The 20,955-nt window shown below is 37.0% G+C and overlaps 1 protein-coding gene and 1 long non-coding RNA gene across 2 annotated transcripts; one reads left to right on the top strand and one right to left on the bottom strand.

Annotated features, from left to right (window-relative positions):
- The first annotated feature begins 379 nt into the window (after nt 1–379).
- Nucleotides 380–14,899, top strand: LOC120165268. Its single transcript, XR_005519791.1, has 3 exons — nt 380–393; nt 4,565–4,570; nt 14,768–14,899. It is a non-coding gene; the product is annotated as an uncharacterized LOC120165268 (long non-coding RNA).
- A 13-nt stretch (nt 14,900–14,912) lies between these two features.
- On the bottom strand, nt 14,913–16,108 carry LOC120165267. The gene is made up of 3 exons (XM_039174822.1): nt 15,992–16,108; nt 15,646–15,693; nt 14,913–15,370 (listed from the first exon to the last, which is right to left on the bottom strand). Exons 1-3 carry the CDS (start codon nt 16,069–16,071, stop codon nt 15,160–15,162), a joined length of 339 nt encoding a protein of 112 aa, XP_039030753.1. The 5' UTR covers nt 16,072–16,108; the 3' UTR covers nt 14,913–15,159.
- Between the last annotated feature and the right edge of the window lie 4,847 nt (nt 16,109–20,955).

Here is a 20,955-nt window from a genome sequence, read left to right as displayed (position 1 = left end):
CCAAAAACCCCATTTCAAGACGTAGGATGTTTTTTTCACTCATGCAGTTTGTCATTTCTGTTTTTTCTTTCATCTCTTATATTTTTATCTTACTAACTTTTTGCTTTCATGTTTATCTTTTTAGCATTTGCATTATAAAAAGAGGCAATTGATCCATAAAAAGGTGTTAGTTACACAAATAATCTGCATTAATGGACAAATAGGTAGTAATGCAAGAGATAAAAAAGCTGAGGTACGACTATGGTCCGAAAAGACTCAGAAAGAGATGGAAGACAATCTGCAAGGAAGCTATGTGTCAGAATTGGTTAGCTATGCTTCTTTCAGCCTAAAGCAGAATGATGTTCAAGAGCTACAGAGTATTTAGGATAGCTGGAAGAGTGACTAGAAGAAGAAGTTCAGCTAGCGCTATGGTGATATTGCTCTCATTCTCTATGTCAAGATGGATGAGCCCCTAATTAGAGCTTTGGTATAATTCTGAAACTTGGGGTACAGCTGTTTCACCTTTAACCAGGAGGACATGGTGCCCACAATTGAAGAGTATACTACACTGATACACTGCGAAGGCATCAGACTGGAGCGGGCCTACATCAAGCACATCAAAAGTCAGCCTTTCAAGAATGGACTGGAAAAGGTTACATGGGTTGGTAAAAAATGGGTAACTAACTAGGCACGACACAAAGGTAGTGGGGAAGGAATTGCATGGATCCATATCAAGCAACTGATGAAGAACCATCCCGATTAATGGAAGGTAATAGATCTTTTCGCACTGGGTCTGTATGGTTTGATTATATTCCCAAAGACTCTAGGGTACATTGATGCAGCTGTGGTGGAACTGTTTGAACAACTCCCAAGGCAAGTAAATCCAACACCGATAATTTTAGCTAATACCTTCCGCTCTCTCAACCACTGCAGAAAGACTGACGGAGGAAGATTCATGGGGTGTGCTCAGCTTTTCCAAGTTGGATTTACAGTCATTTATGGAAGACTAACGGGATTTATTACAGCCGATTCAACACCACTTATTCACATTTGGGAGAATTAATTACTCTGAAATAGCATGAAGGTGCTTCAAAAGACAAGTGGATGTAAGTATTCACACATCTTCAGGATAGAGATATTGCCTAGAGAGCTTCTTGGCTGACTCACAGTGACATTCTCTTCCGATGTGGGGATTCAGACACTATGACATTACTCGGACTATGGGAGGAGTGGGATATTCTCCACTTTTGGCACTTCGACAGTTTGGAGCATGCCAGTTTGTCCCAGCAACATGCAGAATAGCTGGATTAGAATTTGCATACCATGCAGACAACTACAAGAAAATGGTTAAGGAAGTAGCTGAGTCATGGAAGAAAGTGCTTCAAATGGATGTCGTGGCTGCCAAGGACATGCTTACTCCAAACTATTTGGAATGGCGGAGGCTAAGGAAAAATGACAATATCTCATTGCCAGATCATGAGGACACCCGGACCATAGAGAAACATCTTAAGTTTGTTCATTCCGAGCTGGAGATAGCACGGGAAGAATTTGAAGCTGTAAAGAATGAACTGAAATAGAGGGTAAGGGAACTTGACGCCGAAAGATACCAGTGGAAATTAGATGTCGATACTCAGAAAGATCGAGTAGACAAGTTAGAAAAGGAACAGAGGAAAACTTGTTTTGAACTTGAAGACTTAAGAAAATGATATCGAGAACAAGTGTAGAGTAACTCCAATCTGAAAAGGACTTTTGAGTATTGGAAAGGTAAAACTAGCAGCCTGAAAAGGAAGTTTGAAGGGCATGATGAAAGAGAGACTCTGAAGGAATAGCTAAAGACTGCTCAGAGGCGTTTGATAGACAGTCAGCATCAGAATAAGCATTTGAGAATCTAGGTAGTTGATTTGGATAAGTCTCTTAAGAAACAGCAAGAACGGGATGGCAAAACCATAGCTGAGTTAGAAGCCATTATGGATGGATTCAAGAAACAAGCAAGTGAACTTAAGATAATGCCCTTTGATGGAGGGTTATAGTGGTGATTTTTTTTGGGAACAAGCTCAGCAAAGGGTGAAGGCTAGAGATGCAATCATCTGTGATTTCCTAGAGCAATTACAGAAGGCATCTCGTCATTTGCATAGTTTAGCAACAGAAGCCGGAGTGGTTCGACAAAGCATTCAACCAGTGACAGATGAAGAAAGAAGACTTGTCAACATATTAGAAGTTATTCAGGGTTTAAAGGATCTAGTCTAAATGTACCTTTGATATATTTTTATCTCTTAAAAGATAAAACAGTTTTATTTAAATAAGGATTATTTATAATAACAGACACATTTCTAGATCAATGCCTCTAAATCACATACATCATGCATTTCATACTTTGCATTTTATTTTCCATGTTTATTTTTCTATTTTTCTATGTTTTTACATTCATATTACTAACAGAAAATATCTCATTAGAAGAAAGAACAAACACCGAGTTTACCTCCACAAGCTCTGGATACACATCATCTTCACAAAAATCGCACCAAGAAAAGACAAATGGAAGCCAAAATTGCTCAACTCGAGGAAAACATATTGAAGTTACAGAGAGAGCTGGAAGAAAAGATAAACCAGAATAGTCAGAGTACATTAGATACAATCACGAAGAGCCAAGAGTCCTTGGTCGATCAGATTGTGGCTAAGTTATCTGGTTTACAACAAGCGAGTACACCAGGGGCACGTTCGTCTGATAGGGTAAATATACCACCGACCCCACAGGTGGTTATCCCACCCGAAATTTTACCCGGGCTGCAAGGGGACTCATCTACGGCTAAAAGAAAAGCCTCATCTACTGTAAAGATACAGACTTCTGCATCCAACCCTGACAATAATCCGGATGATTAGCACATACCGAATTTCGATGAGGAGGACAAGGCGAAAAAGATGGAAGAGAAAATTAAACTACTAGAAGACCAAATGAAAGTGGTCAAAGGGGACCATGATTACTATGGAGCGGATGCATTGGAGCTAAGCCTGGTCTCGCATTTGGTGCTTCTACCAAAATTCAAAGTCCCTGAGTTCGAGAAATTCGACGGAAATAGTAGCCCCTCAACCTACATCACTATGTTATGTTGGAAGATGATGGGATATATGGGAAATGATCAACTACTGATTCATTGCTTCCAGAAGAGCCCGGTTTAACTATCCTGTGGTATAATCAGCTGAACCGATCTAATATCAAGACCTGAAAAGACCTAGCCAAGTCTTTCCTAGAATAGTACAAACACATTAACGATATGAGACCAGATCGGGTTATGCTACAAAGCATGGAGAAAAAGCATAATGAAAGTTTCCGACAGTATGCACAGAGATGGAGGGATTTGGTTGTGCAAGTTTATCTACCCTTGGATGAAAAGTAAACCAGGAAGCTCTTTGTGCAGACTCTGAAAGCTCCTTACTTTAGGCACCTGGTCACAATTACATCAGGAAGCTTCTTAGATTTAGTTATAGCCAGAGAGATGATTGAATTAGCCATAAAACAAGGCATAATTGAGAGAGGTGAATCAAGCAAGAAACATCACATAAAGAACAAAGACAGATAGATCAACAACATCAACACCTATAATTCTAAAAAAGGTATTACGATCTCAAGCATAAAAACAACTGCAACTGTACCATCAGGTACTTTTAGACAAAATCAGAGGGAACCCAGGAAAGAAAGAGAGAATGAGCAATTCTATCATATCCCCATATCATACAAGGAATTATACCAACAACTTTTTGACACTTATGTAGTGTCACCATACCCTATGGAACTAATGAATCCCATATACCCCAGATGGTATAATGAGAACGCTCACTGCGAATACCATGGTGGTGTACCAGGGCACACAATTGAAAACTGCCTCGCATTCAAGAGAATTGTACAAAACAAAGAATGTGCAAAAAGAATTTGATTCACTTTAACTCTGGAGCACCAAATGTTGCAAAAAATCCTTTGCCTAACCATCAGGAGATTGGGATTAATGCAGTCACCACAGAGAAAGGCAGGAAAATTAAAATAGGTGTTTATGAAGTAAAGTCTCATTTGGCTTGGGTATGAAGCAAAATGTTGAAAGCAGAGCTTCTTGCACCACATTTGGATACATCAAGGAAAGGAGATGGTAACCACTATTGTTACCACAATGAAGAGAGGCATGAGGTGCAAGATTGCCCAGAGTTCAAAACTTTGATCCAACTCATGATGGATAGAAGTGAGCTGGAATTCTATGAAGAAGTCTAAGATTCTTCGGAAATAGATGTTTGTGTTACCGGAGAGTCATCTGGAAGAAGATACGGTAGGGGTAGTAGTTTGATAATTACCCCTAAGGAGAAGATAACAGAAAGAACACAAGCGAAGGTGGTGATCAAAACACCCCAACTTTTTCACTACAAGGATAGCCGACAAGTGCTATGAAAGTATGAATGTCAGGTGAGCACTTCAAGAGAAGATGACAGTGAAATGGGGAAAGTTGCGGGGAAACACTACTCCCAAGAGGCTAAGTCCCCCCAGAGACTACTTGAACCCTTCAAGAAAGATGTGTTGGCTATCAACGAGCCCATAAAGGAGGAAGAAGTAAGAGAGTTCCTCAAATTCTTGAAGCACAACGAGTACAACATCGTAGAATAGGTACATAGTCTGCCGATACGCACTTCAATGCTAGCAATATTATTGTACGTAGAGGCACACCGGGAGGCACTTTTGAAGATCTTGAATCAAAATTTTGTGCCACAAGACATACCAGTCAGCAAGTTGGATCGATTGGTTAGCAACATTCAAGCTGAGAATCTCATCTCATTTTTAGATGATGAGATTTCGTCTAAGGGAAGAGGTTGAGCTAAGGCATTACATATCACAATCCATTGTAAGGAGTTCGCTTTACCAAGTGTATTGATCGACAACGGTTTAACCCTTAATGTAATGCCTTTAGTCACATTGAAAAGGCTGCCAGTGGATACCTCTTACATGAGAACCTGCCAGAGTGTAGTCCGAGCATTTGATGGGACCAAGAAGGAGGTCATTAGAAAGATTGAGGTGTCGTTAACCATCAGACCTACCACATATAATATTGAATTCTTAGTGATATATATCATGCCTTCATACAACTTCCTTTTAGGAAGACCTTGGATTCATCAAGGTGGTGCAATACCATCCACGCTGTACCAAAAAGTCAAGTTTGTCATTGATGGGGACCTGATGATCATTAATGCCGAAGAAGATATCGTGGCGAGTGTGACCACGGATGCTCCATATATTGAAGTAGATGAGGAGGTGGTAGAGTGTTCATTCCGCTCATTGGAATTTGTAAATGCCACATTTATGGTTGAAGAAGGAAGTTTTCTAAATCTTGGCTTTCCAAGTATACCAGAATGGAGATTAGGCAGATTTTAAGAAGAGGTGCCAAGATAGGAAGAGGGTTTGAGAAGCAGCTGCAAGGAATGATTAATCCAGTCCTTCCTATATCAAAACTAGATTAGTTTTGGCTTAGTTTTCGGCTGAGTCACCAACAAAAGAGGAAAGAAATTCAGAAGAACCGAGAAAGATGATTGCACAGATTGATTAAAACTGAATTTCAATGGGAACCCATGGTATTCCCACCTCTTTACGACACATTCAAGTCTGGTGGTTATGTGTTTGAGACCATCTCATCAGATTTGAAAATGGCTTTGAAAGATTTGAGTATCAATTTTGTAATCACAAAATATGCTAAAGATATGGATAGATCTAGAATCTGCCCACTTCCACCTGAGTCTGTGCTTAGCAACTGGTCAGCGGAAGAACTGCCTGTGATTTTCAAATTTCTTTCAGAGTAATATTCAAACTATCCATATTTGACTATACCCGGGGCAATAGGTGATCTTTTGTAAGGGTGAATAAACATTTTTTAAATTAAATAAAAGATGCAAGTTTCTTTCATGGTAAACAATTTTATATTTCATTTCTTTTGAATTCATTTTTTAATTTTCTTCATTTCAAGTACGCTATTTCATTCTCTTTCGAATTTAATTTTTTTATGTTCCATGTGGGATATTTTCCTCTCACGCATACATATTTTCTTTTTTTCTTCAGGTCCCCAGATAACGATAATGCAGGAACTGATGATCCTGATCAGGAGGTAGATTTTGAATCGGCCATTTGTCTCGGGGAAGTTGATGAATGCGACAATAAAGAGGAGTGCAACTTGCCTACCGAATTGTTGAGAATGATAGAAAGAGAAGACAAACAAATACTACCACATGAAGAGAAAATTGAAATCTTGAATCTGGGCATCGAAGATGAGAAAAAAGAGGTCAAAATTGGCACGACACTTTCGGCTAAAGTAAGAAAAAAACTTGATAGTCTTACTTCAAGAATACAGAGATGTGTTCGCATGGTCGTATCAAGACATGTCGGGGCTAGACACAGATATGGTAGCCCACAAACTACCAATCAAACTAGAATGCAAACCCGTGCAACAAAAGCTAAGTAGAATGCGACCTGAAATGCTCCTTAAGATCAATGAGGAAGTCAAGAAGTAGTTCGATGCTAGTTTCCTTCAAGTGGCCAAGTATCCAGAGTGGGTTGCAAACATAATGTTGGTTCCAAAGAAAGACGGAAAAGTACACATGTGTGTTGATTACCGGGATCATAATAAGGCAAGCCCTAAAGACAATTTCCCTCTGCCACACATAGACACTTTGGTGGATAATACTACCGGGAATGGCTTCTTCTCGTTCATGGACGGATTCTCAGGATATAACCAGATTAAGATGCATCCTGAAGATATAAAAAAGACCACGTTCGTCATAATGTGGGGAACTTTCTGCTATAAAGTGATGCCCTTCGGGTTGAAGAATATTGGTGCAACATATCAGAGAGCTATGGTGACCCTGTTCTATAACATGATGCACAAAGAAATTGAGTTTTATGTCAACGACATGATTGTCAAGGCATAAACTGAGAATAAGCATGCCAAGAATCTAAGAAAACTCTTCCAGAGATTAAGAAAGTTATAGCTGAGACTGAACCCTAGCAAGTGCACCTTCGGAGTAATATCTGAGAAGCTGTTAGGCTTCATGGTCAGCAGGAAAGACATCGAAGTCGATCCCGATAAAGTTAAATCTATCCAGAATCTACCTCTCCCATAAACACAAAAGAGGTTTGAGGGTTTCTGGGCAGATTGAATTACATAACACGGTTCATATCTCAGTTAACCGATAAGTGTGACCCAATCTTTTGCCTTCTCCGAAAGAACAACCTTGTAGCATGGGATGAGAACTGCCAAACTGCATTCGAGAAGATAAAGGAGTACTTATCTCACATTCCTATCCTGATGTCCCATATCCAGTGCAAACCTCTATTCTTGTATCTATCCATATTGTAGAATTCAATGGGGTGTGTCTTGGGTCAACATGATAAATCCGGAAAGAAGGAAAGGGCCATCTATTACTTGAGCAAGAAGTTAATCGATTTTGAGGTCAGATATCCTCCTATCGAAAAGGTTTGATGTACTTTAGTCTAGGCTACGCGAAGACTCAGAAAATACATGTTGTATCACACCATTTGGCTGATTTCCAAGTTAGATCCACTAAAGTACATGTTGGGTGTATTTTCTCTCTCTGGAAGGTTAGCCCGATGGAAGATGTTGTTATCTGAATTTGACATCGAATATATGAGCCAGAAGGCCATAAAAGGAAGTACCATATCGGATTTCTTGGCAAGCAGAACTAATGAAAATTACGAGCTGTTGGACTTTGACTTCCCAGATGAAGATTTGATGGCCATATCCTTAGAAGATGCAAGTACTTCCACAGACAGTTTCTGGAGAATGTATTTTTCTGGTGCATCAAAATGCATTAGGACATGGCATCGGGGTCATACTGGTCTCCCCAGAAGGGAATCATTACCCATTCACTAGCATACTGAATTTCGATTGCACCAACAACATAGTAGAATATGAGGCTTTTGTTTTGGGGATTCGAGTTGTAATGGAGCAAAATATAAAGACTTTGTGAGTATATGGAGATTCAACCTTAGTAATCTATCAGCTCCATGGAGAGTGGAAAACCAAGGATATAAAGCTGGTGGAGTACCAGAAGCTAATACTGGATATGCTCGAAGATTTCGATAAAGTCACCTTCACTATGTGCATAGAGAAGAAAATCAAATGGTTGATGCTTTAGCTACCTTGGCAGCCGCATTCAAGGCTAGCGGGGAGTCTGAAATGATGTCAATTGACATGAAATCATATGAGTACTCGACTCATTGTTACCAAGTTGAGGAAGTGAAAGACACTAAGCCCTGGTACCACGATGTTCTGCAATACATAAAAAATCGAAGTTATCCAGAGGAGGCCACCAAAACTTATAAAAGAACCATTAGAAGGATGACAATTGGATGTGTCCTTGATGGGGAGGTCTTATACAAGAAAAGCCATGATCAAGTCCTGTTAAGGTGTGTAGATGCAGAAGAGGCAAAGATGATAGTGGAGGAAGTACATGACGGAGTTTGTGGAACACATGCAAATGGACATATGATGTCAAGGAAAATAATAATATGCGAATATTTTTGGTCCACACTGGAAAATGAATGCATCAACTATGCTAAAGATGTCATAAATGTCAAATTTACGTGGAGAGTGGGAAACCAAGGATGTAAAGCTGGTGGAGTACCAGAAGCTAATACTGGATATGCTCGAAGATTTCGATAAAGTCACCTTTCACTATGTGTATAGAGAAGAAAATCAAATGGTTGATGCTTTAGCTACCTTGGCAGCCGCATTCAAGGCTGGTAGGGAGTCTGAAATGATGCCAATTAACATGCAATAATATGAGTACTAGACTCATTGTTACCAAGTCGAGGAAGTGAAAGACACTAAGCCCTGGTACCATGACGTTCTGCAATACATAAAAAATGAAGTTATCCAGAGGAAGCCACCAAAACTGATAAAAGAACCATTAGAAGGATGGCAGTTGGATATGTCCTTGATGGGGAGGTCTTATACAAGAAAATCCATGATCGAGTCCTGTTAAGGTGTGTAGATGCAGAAGAGGCAAAGATGATAGTGGAGGAAGTACATGACGGAGTTTGTGGAACACATGCAAATGGACATATGATGTCAAGGCAAATAATGATATGCGAATATTTTTGGTCCACACTGGAAATTGACTGCATCAACTATGCTAGAAGATGTCATAAATGTCAAATTTACGGGGACAAAATAAATGTTCCACCTCAACCTATTCATGTGATGACATCACCATGGCCTTTTTCTATGTGGGGCATGGATGTTATTAGGCAAATCCATCCGAAGGCTTCAAATGTTCACTGGTTCATTCTTGTGGCAATTGACTATTTCACCAAATGGGTAGAGACTACATCATATGCCATTGTCACTCAGTCTACTATTTGTAAGTTTTTAAAGAAAGAGATCATAAGTCGGTATGGTTTACCTGAGAGGATCATTACCGATAATTCTACAAACTTGAACAACAAGATGATGGATGTTGCTTGTGAGCAATTCAACATAAAGCATCACAACTCTACTGCTTATAGACCAAATATGAATGGAGAATTAAAAGCATCAAATAAAAACATAAAGAAGACATTGGAGAAAACGACTGAGACATACAAGGATTGGCATGAGAAATTACCTTTTGCTTTGTTTGTTTATCGAACATCGGTGCGAACTTCGACTCGGGTAACTCCATTTTCATTGACATATGGGATGAAAGCAATTCTTCCCATTGAGGTAGAAATTCCGTCACTCCGGGTCTTGTTAGAAGTCAAACTAGATGATGCAGTATGGATGCAATCCTGATATGATCAGCTGAACTTAATAGAGGAAAAGAGATTGAAAGCCATTCATCATGGTCAAGTCTACCAGAAACGAATAATTCGAGCACATAATAAGAAGGTGCGCCCAAGAGTATTCCGTGAAGGAGATCTTGTGCTAAAGAGAATTTGTCCAATTCATAAAGACTTCAGAGGAAAATGGATGCCAAATTGGGAGGCAACTTATATCGTGAAAAAGGCCTTCTCCGAAGGAGCACTTGTCATGGCTGAAATGGATGGGCCGGAACTGCCAAATCCCGTCAATTCAGATGCATTAAAGAAATACTTCACTTAGGATAAAAACCCGAGAGGGCGTCATAAGTCAAAAAAGAAAAAAGAAAAAAATGAAGAAAAAATGTTTAGGGTGAAAACCTAAAAGAGCGCCCTAAATTGAAAAGAAAAAGAAAATAAAAAGGAAAAAGAAAACTTGAAAAACGAAAAAAGAAAAGAAAATAAGGTGGGTCCAAGATGAAAACCCGAAAAGGGCGTCTTGAAACCAATGATGGGTCCAGGTTGAAAATGCGAAAGGGCGATTTGGACAATTCAGAAAAGGTCCAATCCAGACAGTGAAGCATCCCGACATCTGAATCTTCTATAGACTTAACGAGTCGTAGAAAGGTTGCACTCTCCTGAACATTGTCGCATCTTCGAAGATCCCTTGACAAAGGTTGCATTCAAGATCATTTAACGACTTATCAGTTCAGAAGCGCCCGCATTATTGAGATCTAAGACATCCATTCATACTTCATTTATGTATTTACCTTTCAGAATGTTTGGTATGTATTGTTTGTTCTTTCTTCCCTTAGGAATAAAGACGACCATTTCTCTAAATTAATTCATTTTGAGCATCTTGGGTTGAATTTAAACCTAATGATTTATTCACTTCTGAAAAGATAATTGCATATTACTGTACAAAGAAGTACAGATATTTGGAAGCCGATCAAAGCTCATGCACTATACTTGAGATGATTGGAAAGTGTTTCCCAAATCAAGGATAAAGAATAAAATTCTGCACATCATATTTAAATGTGTCGAAGAATTCAAGATTAAGAATCGGAAATTCAAGATTCTAGAGTCAAGATTCATCAAGAATAACAATCGGAGATTGAGATTTCTCTCCAGATCCTAAAGTAAAATATTTCACATATGCATTTTAGGCACACCTAAGAGCATTGCATTCATAGCATCGCATGTATGCATAACTTTGCAGATTCCTGTTAGAGTCAATTTTCAACTTCACAGCGAAGGATATTGAACTCAAATTGATCAATTTACAAGAAGGGATTTCAACTTCACAAAGAATGATATCCAATTCAAAGCTCAACTTCACAACGAAGGAGCCCTCCACGATTTCAACTTCACGAAGAATGATATCGTGCCCAATGGATCGACTCAATTTCACAGCAAATGAGTCATCTGCAACAACAGGGGTTTATTCCCCAACCATGTACAACATAACTCGAAGCCGAGAAGAGTTATCTATCAATAAGAACTTTCGAGATCGATTTCGTTCAGCTCGAGAGCACATTTATCGCAAGTAGCAACAATGAACTACTTTCCGGCCAAATTTTCTCACCAAGGTCTTTAAGTCGAGAAGAAGACCAAGGTTGACCAAGGTTGACCAAGTTGGCAACAAACTTATGATTTCGACTTTACAATGAAGGAGTCATCTATAACACAACAAGAAAAAACAAGTTTCATGCAAAAGTTTTAAGGTCAAGTTTCACGACGAAATGTATTGGGCTAGAAGATGATCCAGGAGCTACTTTCCAATACTTTAAGCTCGGTTTCAACTTCACGACAAAGGATATCGTGTTCAGTTCAACTCAACCCCATGGCGGGGAGTCATTTGTAATTCATACCAAATCGGCTGTAACAAATCAATCATCGGATTCCAACTCTACGACAGAGGATATTCGATAAGATGGAAATCAACTTCCATAACAGAGGATGTTAAATTTTACATTCATGATGGACGAAATTGATGTCTTTTAATCTTTTCCCTATTTTCGTTACACGATAATGGGCACAGAGGGCAGGTGTAGACACACTATTTCGTCCCACTTTATGTGATATTTATATCATGTGATTTATATCATATGGTATACACGTTATATATTACATATTTATAATATATATATATATATATATATATATATTACATTTATGTTTATAATATTGAACACATATATATATTACTCATTTTATTACATGTTTAGGCCCAAACACAAGTACAAATTACGGTCCAACATTACACACCAAACCCGTCAAGCAGCCTAGGACCAGTGGACCCGAATACAATCTGGAACCCGACCCGAAACCCGGTTCAGACTCGAACTGGCCAATCCTTCACTTGATGTAAATTAGGATTTTCCAACCCTAATCTTTTCTCTCCTCAGCATCGCCAAACACACAGGGACCATCCAACCAAATCAAGGACTCTTGGATAGTCCTCACGCCTCACACCACCATCATCGGAATCCTCAACATCAAGTCAAGCAACACAAAAACAGTTTAGGAGGACTTTAAAATCGAAAAATTTGAGTCCAAGTGGGAATCTAAACTGATCTAAAAATAGCCAATCTCAGGGCTATAAATCAGTGTAAATCACATAATAACACACACAAGGAGATCAGTGAGAAAATATACAAATAAAAGACATAAGAGATCGAAGCAAACTTGTATTGTTCGAAAGCAATAAAAAAAGGTATTTTTTACCTTGTTCGGCTTTTTCACTTGCATGCAATCTTATATTTGTATTTGTTGTTTCTTTTTTCTATTTTTTGACTCGAAAATCACCGAAAATGAATCTGGCCGATGATCGGGGGAGGGTAACTGAGATCTTTCTTCTAAGATCTAGCCCTCCCCGAGGCCATTTTGTGAAAACTACATGGATCTTCGAAAAGAGGGTGGAAAGGGCTTTCGATTGATGTAAAAAAAAATTTCGTCGCTGATGAACGGCAGTCGACGATCTGTTGGAAACTGGGTTTAAGGGTCGGCTGTTCTTCGTGCATGAAGAACACGAAGAACAGTTGAGAGATTTTTATATTTTTGGTTTTGATCGAAATAAGGAGAAGGGAAAAAATGAAATGTTGTTTTTGATTTTTGGCTTATATACTAAACCCATGAGACCCGTGACCCGATCCGACCCCCTCTAAGATTCGCGTGTTTTTGTTAAACAAAGGGGGGAATTACATTTTCGATCCCCCTATTTTTTAAACTCTCATTTTGTCCCTAAATTCCCATTTTAACTTCAATATCCTTTTAAATTTTACCATTTATTTGCTTTTTCTTTTAATTTAGCCCTTTTATTATTATTATATATTTTATTTATTTATTTATTTTATTATCTGTTTTTATCTAACATTCTAATTTCTTTTTTATCATAATTATTTTTTTCCTTTTTTCCCTTATTTATTTTATTTATTAAATACTATATTATATATATACATTTTTTTATTTTATTTTGTTTCTATTCTTTTCTTTTTGCTTTTTTTTTGTTTATATTTTTAATCTTATTCAATTCTATTTTCCCCTTATTTTTATTTTTATTCTATTTTGTTTTTCTTTATTTTGTTCTATTTTATTTTTATTTATTTTTCTTTTTTTTGAGATTAGTCTTTATTTACTATTATTTTTATTTCATTTTGTTTATTATTATTTAGCTTTTATTTGGGGCTTTTATGTTTTTATTTGACTTCCTTTCTTTATTGGTGTAATTGTTTATATTTAAATTTGTAATTAGTATTTTCATATTTATGCATTTTTTTCTCTGATTACTTCAATTCAATTAACCCTTTGTTTGCTTTATTTTATTTTATTTCTTTTAATTCATCATCATGCATTTTTTTTATTATCTTAATTCGATTCTTCACTTTATTACATCTAATACTTTTCTTGACTTTAAGGATATGTTTTAAAATACATTATAGGTAAGTAATTTGGATCATTGTTTTACCTTTTATTTTAACTTATCATTTTCTTAATTAAGACAACTGGAAATTAATTAGTACCGAAAGGACCAAAGAGCAGTTCAAGTGTGTTAATCATTCATTGACTGTAATCGATTCCTGAATCCGACACATCTTTGGTAGGATGCAGATCAGGTAAGAAATCAAGGTGTTCGATCAACCCATTTTTATTCTTAAAATAAATGATCGGTGGCGACTCTAACCATTCCATTCAAGTCGAAGTTCAATTTCGGGTCCACCCGAAAGATGGCCGCAACACTTTCTAATTTTCATTTTTTCCATACACCTCACCACTTCCACAATATTCACGTGAATCACCCTTCACGCAGCACTGATTTAGGGCGACTTATTAGTCGCACGATGAAACTATTGTCTTGATCGACGTCTACCGCGACAAATGGTACACGCTTCGTCATGGAAATCTCAAGGCTTTACGAATTCAGAGTTTCTTTTTTCAATCATCATCTGAAAGGTTGAGACCTGACATGGGGATTAACCGGAAATCACCTTTAGTAGCTGACGGCTAATTAAACAAGCTGATATATCTTCACCTGATGGTTAAAAGTAATCATCTAAGAATCCAGAGAAATCCAACCTTGCAGATTGCAGATACCTCGAGTGACATTGCATTTCTTTTCAAGCTTAGATGCCTTTGTGTCTCTTACACAAGACCGGATTGGATATTTTATTTTGTCATATGATAGAAAAATCCAGCCATCCCACAACAAGAACCACAAATTCAACGCCCCTTGTTCAACGGCTTAAACGTACACTTTTTCCTCATTTCCATCTGCCCAAACGAAACAGTTTGGTTCAATCTTTCACAAGTGAATTCACAATATGAATCCAGGTTAAGTTTTCAAGTTGTTTCTGCATTTACTTCCAAGGCAAGCACAGGATAAAATGAACAGAAATAGGAAAAAGAAAAGCTCACCTCTGAGTAACTGAATCATTTTATTTATTTATTTTTTCCACACAACTAGAAAAGCTTTAAAATAGATTAGCATAACTCATTATTTCTTGGGCACTTCAAAGCAGGTAAGGTATAGAATTTTCTTAAGCTGTTGCAATGGGAGCCGTTGTTTCTCTGGCGTTCATGGCTTCGAACCTCAGTTCCGAATTTCACTCCAACATATTGTAATATGTCATTTTTGTCCGGGCTCATTTAGCCCAAATAATTGAAAAATGTCCAAGTTACAGTCCAAAACATAACCCAAAAACCAAAACAGATTAGCCCATATTCAAGTTGGCCAAGCAGTTCAAAATATTAAGAAACATGGAAACCCTAGAGTTTGTGTAACCCTAGCCGCTGCTACATCTCAGCCCTTGGATCTACCAATGTTCAAGTGGTCTAGATCAACCCAAATTAGGGTTCCCACATTAGCTAATGCCATCGAACCTCCATGCCGTTAGATCTGGCTTGATCTGATGGACCTGATTGCTCCAAGACTCCTTGAGTGGCCAAACCATGCGCCAGTGAAGCGCGTGTAAAGTTTCAGGTGTCTCCAAGCCGTCCGATAGCCCCATCTTCAGCGCGTATGATGTACGCGAGACCACCCTTGTTCCTCCTCGCACCATGTGTGCATCCAACCTTAGCTAATGCCACATTAGCTAATGATCAAGTGGTCTAGATCAACCCAAATTAGGGTTCCCACATTAGCTAATGCCATCGAACCTCCATGCCGTTAGATCTGGCTTGATCTGATGGCCCTGATTGCTCCAAGACTCCTTGAGTGGCCAAACCATGCGCCAGTGAAGCGCGTGTAACGTTTCAGGTGTCTCCAAGCCGTCCATAGCTCCATCGTCAGCGCGTATGATGTACGCGAGACCACCCTTGTTCCTCCTCGCACCATGTGTGCATCCAACCTTCTTTCCTCTTTCATGCAAGACTCAACATAGTGACAAAAAAGAAAGCTAAAAAGAGTAGCAGAGATTAGAATTTTTGGGGACGATTTGTACAGATCTTTTTCTCATGGATTTGATTTTCTTTGGGGTTATATATATCAAGGAGATATTTTGTATTTTTTTGAATTAAAAAGAAAGGAGAAGTATTAGGAAGAAAAAAAATTGTAACCAGAAGCAAAAAATCAATACGAAACTGATATCTATTTCTCAAAGGTACGATATTTTCATTTCTTATTTAAATAAAAAGATATTTAAGTGTTCTTTTTTAAAAAAATAAGAAAAGAAAAACAAAAGGAGGACACTTTACCTTCTCAGTGTCACCGGAGAACGGGTTTCAGCAAGGAGGCTACGGCTGAGCCAACTTTTGCCTTTGTGAGACCATACCATAATAGGATTTTTCTAGAAAAAAGGATTTTTTTTTTTTTACAAAACCAAAATGAGAAAGTGGGAATTATAAAGCCAAATTAATGGCTTTTATTTTTTTCACGTATGAATGGCACCATTTGGCAACCATATCCATTAATGGGTTATTTATTATACAAGGCCTTGTCTTTTTAATATTAATGCTAAACAACCCACTCTCTTTTGTTTCTAATTTATTACCGTTTGTATTCATGCGTTTTAACTTTTTATATATTTATTTTAGTCCTTATTTTTTGGTTATGCGAGTTTTTATTTTATTTTATTTTGATGCCTTTTATTTTCTTTCTATTTATATTATGATTCTTACTTTTATGTGCTCTTACATTTTAGTCTTTATTTCATGCCTCTAATTTTTATGCCTTTATTTTTTAGTATTTTACATTTCAGTGCTTTAAATTATTTTATTTATATTTTAGCACCCTTTACTTTTACAATTTATCTTCCAACGCTTTAAATTTCAGCAACCTATCTTTATGCCTTTGTTTTACTTTTCTTTACATTTTGGTCCTTTGCTTATTCATGTTTATTTAGTTTCCAGCACTATTTTTGGTTACTTAATTTTAGTCATCATTTCATGCCATTATATCATATGTTTATAACTTACTTTATATGCATGTATACTAATCTGTTAAATATATATATATATATGATTATCATTATTATTCATGCATTTGAAATTAGAATTAATAATGAATTTTAGAATGAAATAGTAATATTTCTTTATTTTGATTAGAGTAAGGACTGTCTGCTTTAAGGCATGAGATGTCTTTCTTTTTTATAGGAAATAATTAAATATTATTGTTTTTCATCCTAAAATTCAAAGGTGTTGTTTAAAGGGATCCTAAATTAAATTAAATTCGAAGTTGTAAATTTCATTGCAAAGAAAACTAATTAATCGACTAGGTATCGATTTAGGGCGTTGTGGGGGTGTTAACCCTTCCCCATGTGTAATCGACTCCCGAACTCAATTTTTTTGGAACGTAGACCTAAAAATGTCATTTTGATAAAATTAAAATTAAATTTATTAAAATGACAACAGTTTTGGGTGTCCAATCACACCCTAATCGAAGATTGGTGGTGACTCCTCAAACTATTTTTTTAATTTTAAAAGAAAACACCAAATTAATCGAAATGAGATTTTTTAAATCACACTAAATTAAAAATTAAATTTGTTTTTAAGAAATCGTTTCGATAGCTTGGTGACTCTATTGGGGACATTTTTAGAGAGTCAAACCATTAGTCAATTAATTAATTGTCTTTGCAATGAAAATTACAAGTTCGTTCTACTTTATTTTTTGATCCTTGTTTAATTTAAATAAATTTTTGTTTGCAACTTGATTAACCACTAAATAGTTGGACTGATTTGCTTGCTAATGTTTTCAGATTAAATGTGTCTTTAAGGGAATTGAGAAATGAGTTTTATGTGTTGTGTGATTGTGTGTTTTTTCTTTTTTCCTCGCACACTGTGCACTTGATTATCATAACATGAGCTAAAACCCTGCCCCGTCCAATTTAAATAGGAATGAGAAACTACTCCCTTGTGGTTTTCACCTCCGTATGGGATAGTTGATCGCTCTTGGGGCTCACGCTTATGATCCTTATGATGGTTTTCACCACCGTATGGACATAAGGAGGTGTGTCCCCTCGAATTGAACTCGATCTGAAAGCCTGTGATTGACTAGGATTGAGGTTCTGGCAACCCAAGAGGGCATAAACAACGATGATTCAAGAACCTTTTACTTTATAGCCGAACCCAACATATATTGAACCTAGAACCCAAACCTTAAGAATCCCGTGAGGAGAGTACACAAGGAAAAGCTCTTTTGAGTCTTTTAATTTTTGCATTATAATTTTACTTTCCGAATAAATGTATGATAACTAGAGATCATGTGGTTAGGTTTATTTTTTCTGAATAAGCATGCGAACTAGATGTCATGGGGTTATGATTTTTATGTTAAACAAAGCAAGGGGGTAGAAATCATGTTTGGGTAGGATCTGTTAAAGCATGATTTGGTAGCCATCATGTGAGGGTAAGTTTTGTTGAGAAACTATATTATGCCCAATTGATTTCTTTATGATTACTCACTAATTTTCTTTTACCTTTTAATTTTATTTTGTTTTCATTTTTGTATTACACAATTCATTCCATGGTGTTGATCTGTGACCGATTTCTATATAAAAGGCTGGTAATATAAAACGAAGGGTTCAAAAAGAGGTAGAAGACAATACAGATGTTCTGAGATGGTCCGAGCAATCCTAAATTATAAAGGGAAATAGCTTAGATCTATCTGTGATATGTTTAAGCCTTGTAATCAAACTTCGTTTCTAATATAAAAGTTGTTATAAGGAATAGTTCCAGAATCAACACCTTGCATCTACATTTTACTTTTTGCATTGCATTTTACTTTTCACATTGTATTCTATTCATTCATAGTCATATTTTTCATATTCATTAATAAAATATCAACATTAATAAAAAGACTGTATGACATAATACTATAAACTTTCAAGCATACACACAATACCAAGAAAAAGGCAATGAAGGAGAGAATCGCCCAAATTGAGAAAACTTAACTAGAAATACAAGATAATATAAGAAAAGCTCAAGAAGTGATGCATGAACAAATGATGAAATACCAGAATGATATGACAGAAAAACTTGCAAGCATGTTACAAGGGAGAAATATAGATCGAGAAGAGACTCCAACTGTCGGTGATACCACCGAAAAACCTTTTTGCACACTCAGGCTTTGCAATGTATGCGGATCATGGAAAAGTTTCAACTGTTGGTGTTCCTATCGAAGAATCCCTATACCCTCCAGGCTTTACACCACCCCACGTTAGAACACAACAAGGAATGACTGTTCAACTAGGAAGAGTGCACATAAACTTACCTGGAATCTCTGTAAACTCACACCAAGCTGAAAACGTCCCAGATTTTGATAACGAGGGTAGAAAAGAGAAAAACAAATATCTAGAAGAGAAATAGAAACAATTGTAAGAGGAAATCAGGATTATGAAAGAAGACACTAACATATATGAGGTCGATGCTAAAGAACTGAGTCTAGTTCTTGATTTGGTATTGCCTCTTAAATTTAAGGTTTCAAATTTTGAAAAATTTGATGGCACGAGATGCCCTCTTCTCACATCACTATGTTCTATAGGAAAATGACTGGCTACATAGTGGGTAATCAACTGTTGATCCATTGCTTCCAAGAGAGCTTAACAGGTTCAACCATTCGATGGTACAACCAATTGAGTAGGGTTCATATCAGGTCATAGAAGGGTTTGAACAAAGCTTTTCTTGAGCAATATAAGCACGTGAATGATGTGAGGCCTAATGGAATCATGCTGCAAAGCATGAAGAAAAGTTCTAATGAGAGCTTCAGATAGTACGCTCAAATGTGGATGGATGTTGTTGTACAAGTTCATCCGCTGCTTGTGGAATAGGAAACCAACATACTCTTTATAAACACTTTAGGAGCTCATTTCATTGACCACCTAATAGGAAACTCATCCAAGATTTTTTTTGATTTGGTTACAACAGGGGAGATGATTGAAATGACAATCATAAGTGAGAGGCTTAATGGAGGTGAGTCTAGTAAAAAGCCGCCAGTGAAGAAGAAGGATAACGAAGTCAATAACATGAGGAAATATGACTCCAATAACATCATTTTGTCTTGACCTCAAGCCACAGGATCATCCAAAAAGAATTTTTCCAAGCAAGGAACAAGGGAGCCGAAGAAAGAAAGAGAGAATCCTTAGTTTGACCCCATCCCCATGTCATACAAGGAATTATTCTAGATCTTATATGATATACATGTGGTATCACCTTACCATATGTCTCCTCTGTAACCTCTCTACCTTAGATGGTATGATGCTAATGTCCAATGTGAAAATCACACAGATGTTTCTGGATATTCGATAGAGAGTTGCACCATCTTTAGAAGATTATCCAAAAATTAAGGCAAACAAATGTCATTAACTTTGGTGATAGTGAGCAACCAAACATAGCTCATAAACTACTACCAAACCATGTGTAACACCCACATAACAATGCATGTGACCTGATGCGATTCGAGTTATCGCATTAGGGCCATAGGAGCGACCCATATTAAAAATCCTTGAAAATTTTAAAATTTATGTTAAAACGTGTAAAATAATAAAATAAATTATAATTAAAATACAAGTTCAGAAAATCATTCATATACTACAAACAGAATAAAAATCATACATGTTTCAGACTCGAATATAAAAATAAAATACAACCTACATGTCCCATACTCACATGCACTATACTCTACAAGAACGCTGGTGGAACTCCAATACTGATGTCAATAATTGTACTTAATCAATTCTTTTAACCTGAAATAGTGAGTAACAGAGTGAGCTTTGGGAAGCGCAGTAATACATAACTACCAAGTGATGCTGAAGGACATGCAAATAATAGGCAATAAAAATTTTCCTTATTGATTCAGACATCTACAGATTTTTGTGATGAGCTGAGGTCCCTTTGATATTTAAGGTAGTAAAAGACATAAGGCTTAAAGTTCAGAAGGAACGTTCAGAGAACCACTTCAGAAGATCAAAATAAGGTGTCTAGTTTGTTCTCACATAACTAGTGAAAAGGTAAAAATCTTTTTAAAACAAAAACAATTTAAAATGTATTCTTAAAATTATATAAAACCCCTTCAACTGGACACCAATATGCAGTTCCCCAGAACTGCATCCACAAGGACTTACCCTATTCCCTTTGGGCTCAGGTGCTAATCTAAGGGAACACTTTGCATCCATAAGGTCTTACCATAGCCGAACCCTAGGTGCCCACCTGAGGGGAGTGCCCTCATG

This window comes from Hibiscus syriacus, unplaced genomic scaffold (assembly GCF_006381635.1).
Source record: "Hibiscus syriacus cultivar Baekdansim isolate YM2019G1 unplaced genomic scaffold, ASM638163v2 tig00111582_pilon, whole genome shotgun sequence".
NCBI lineage: Eukaryota > Viridiplantae > Streptophyta > Magnoliopsida > Malvales > Malvaceae > Hibiscus > Hibiscus syriacus.
The sequence above is the reverse complement of the archived record's forward strand: the minus strand, read 5'-3'. Positions and strand labels throughout refer to the sequence as shown.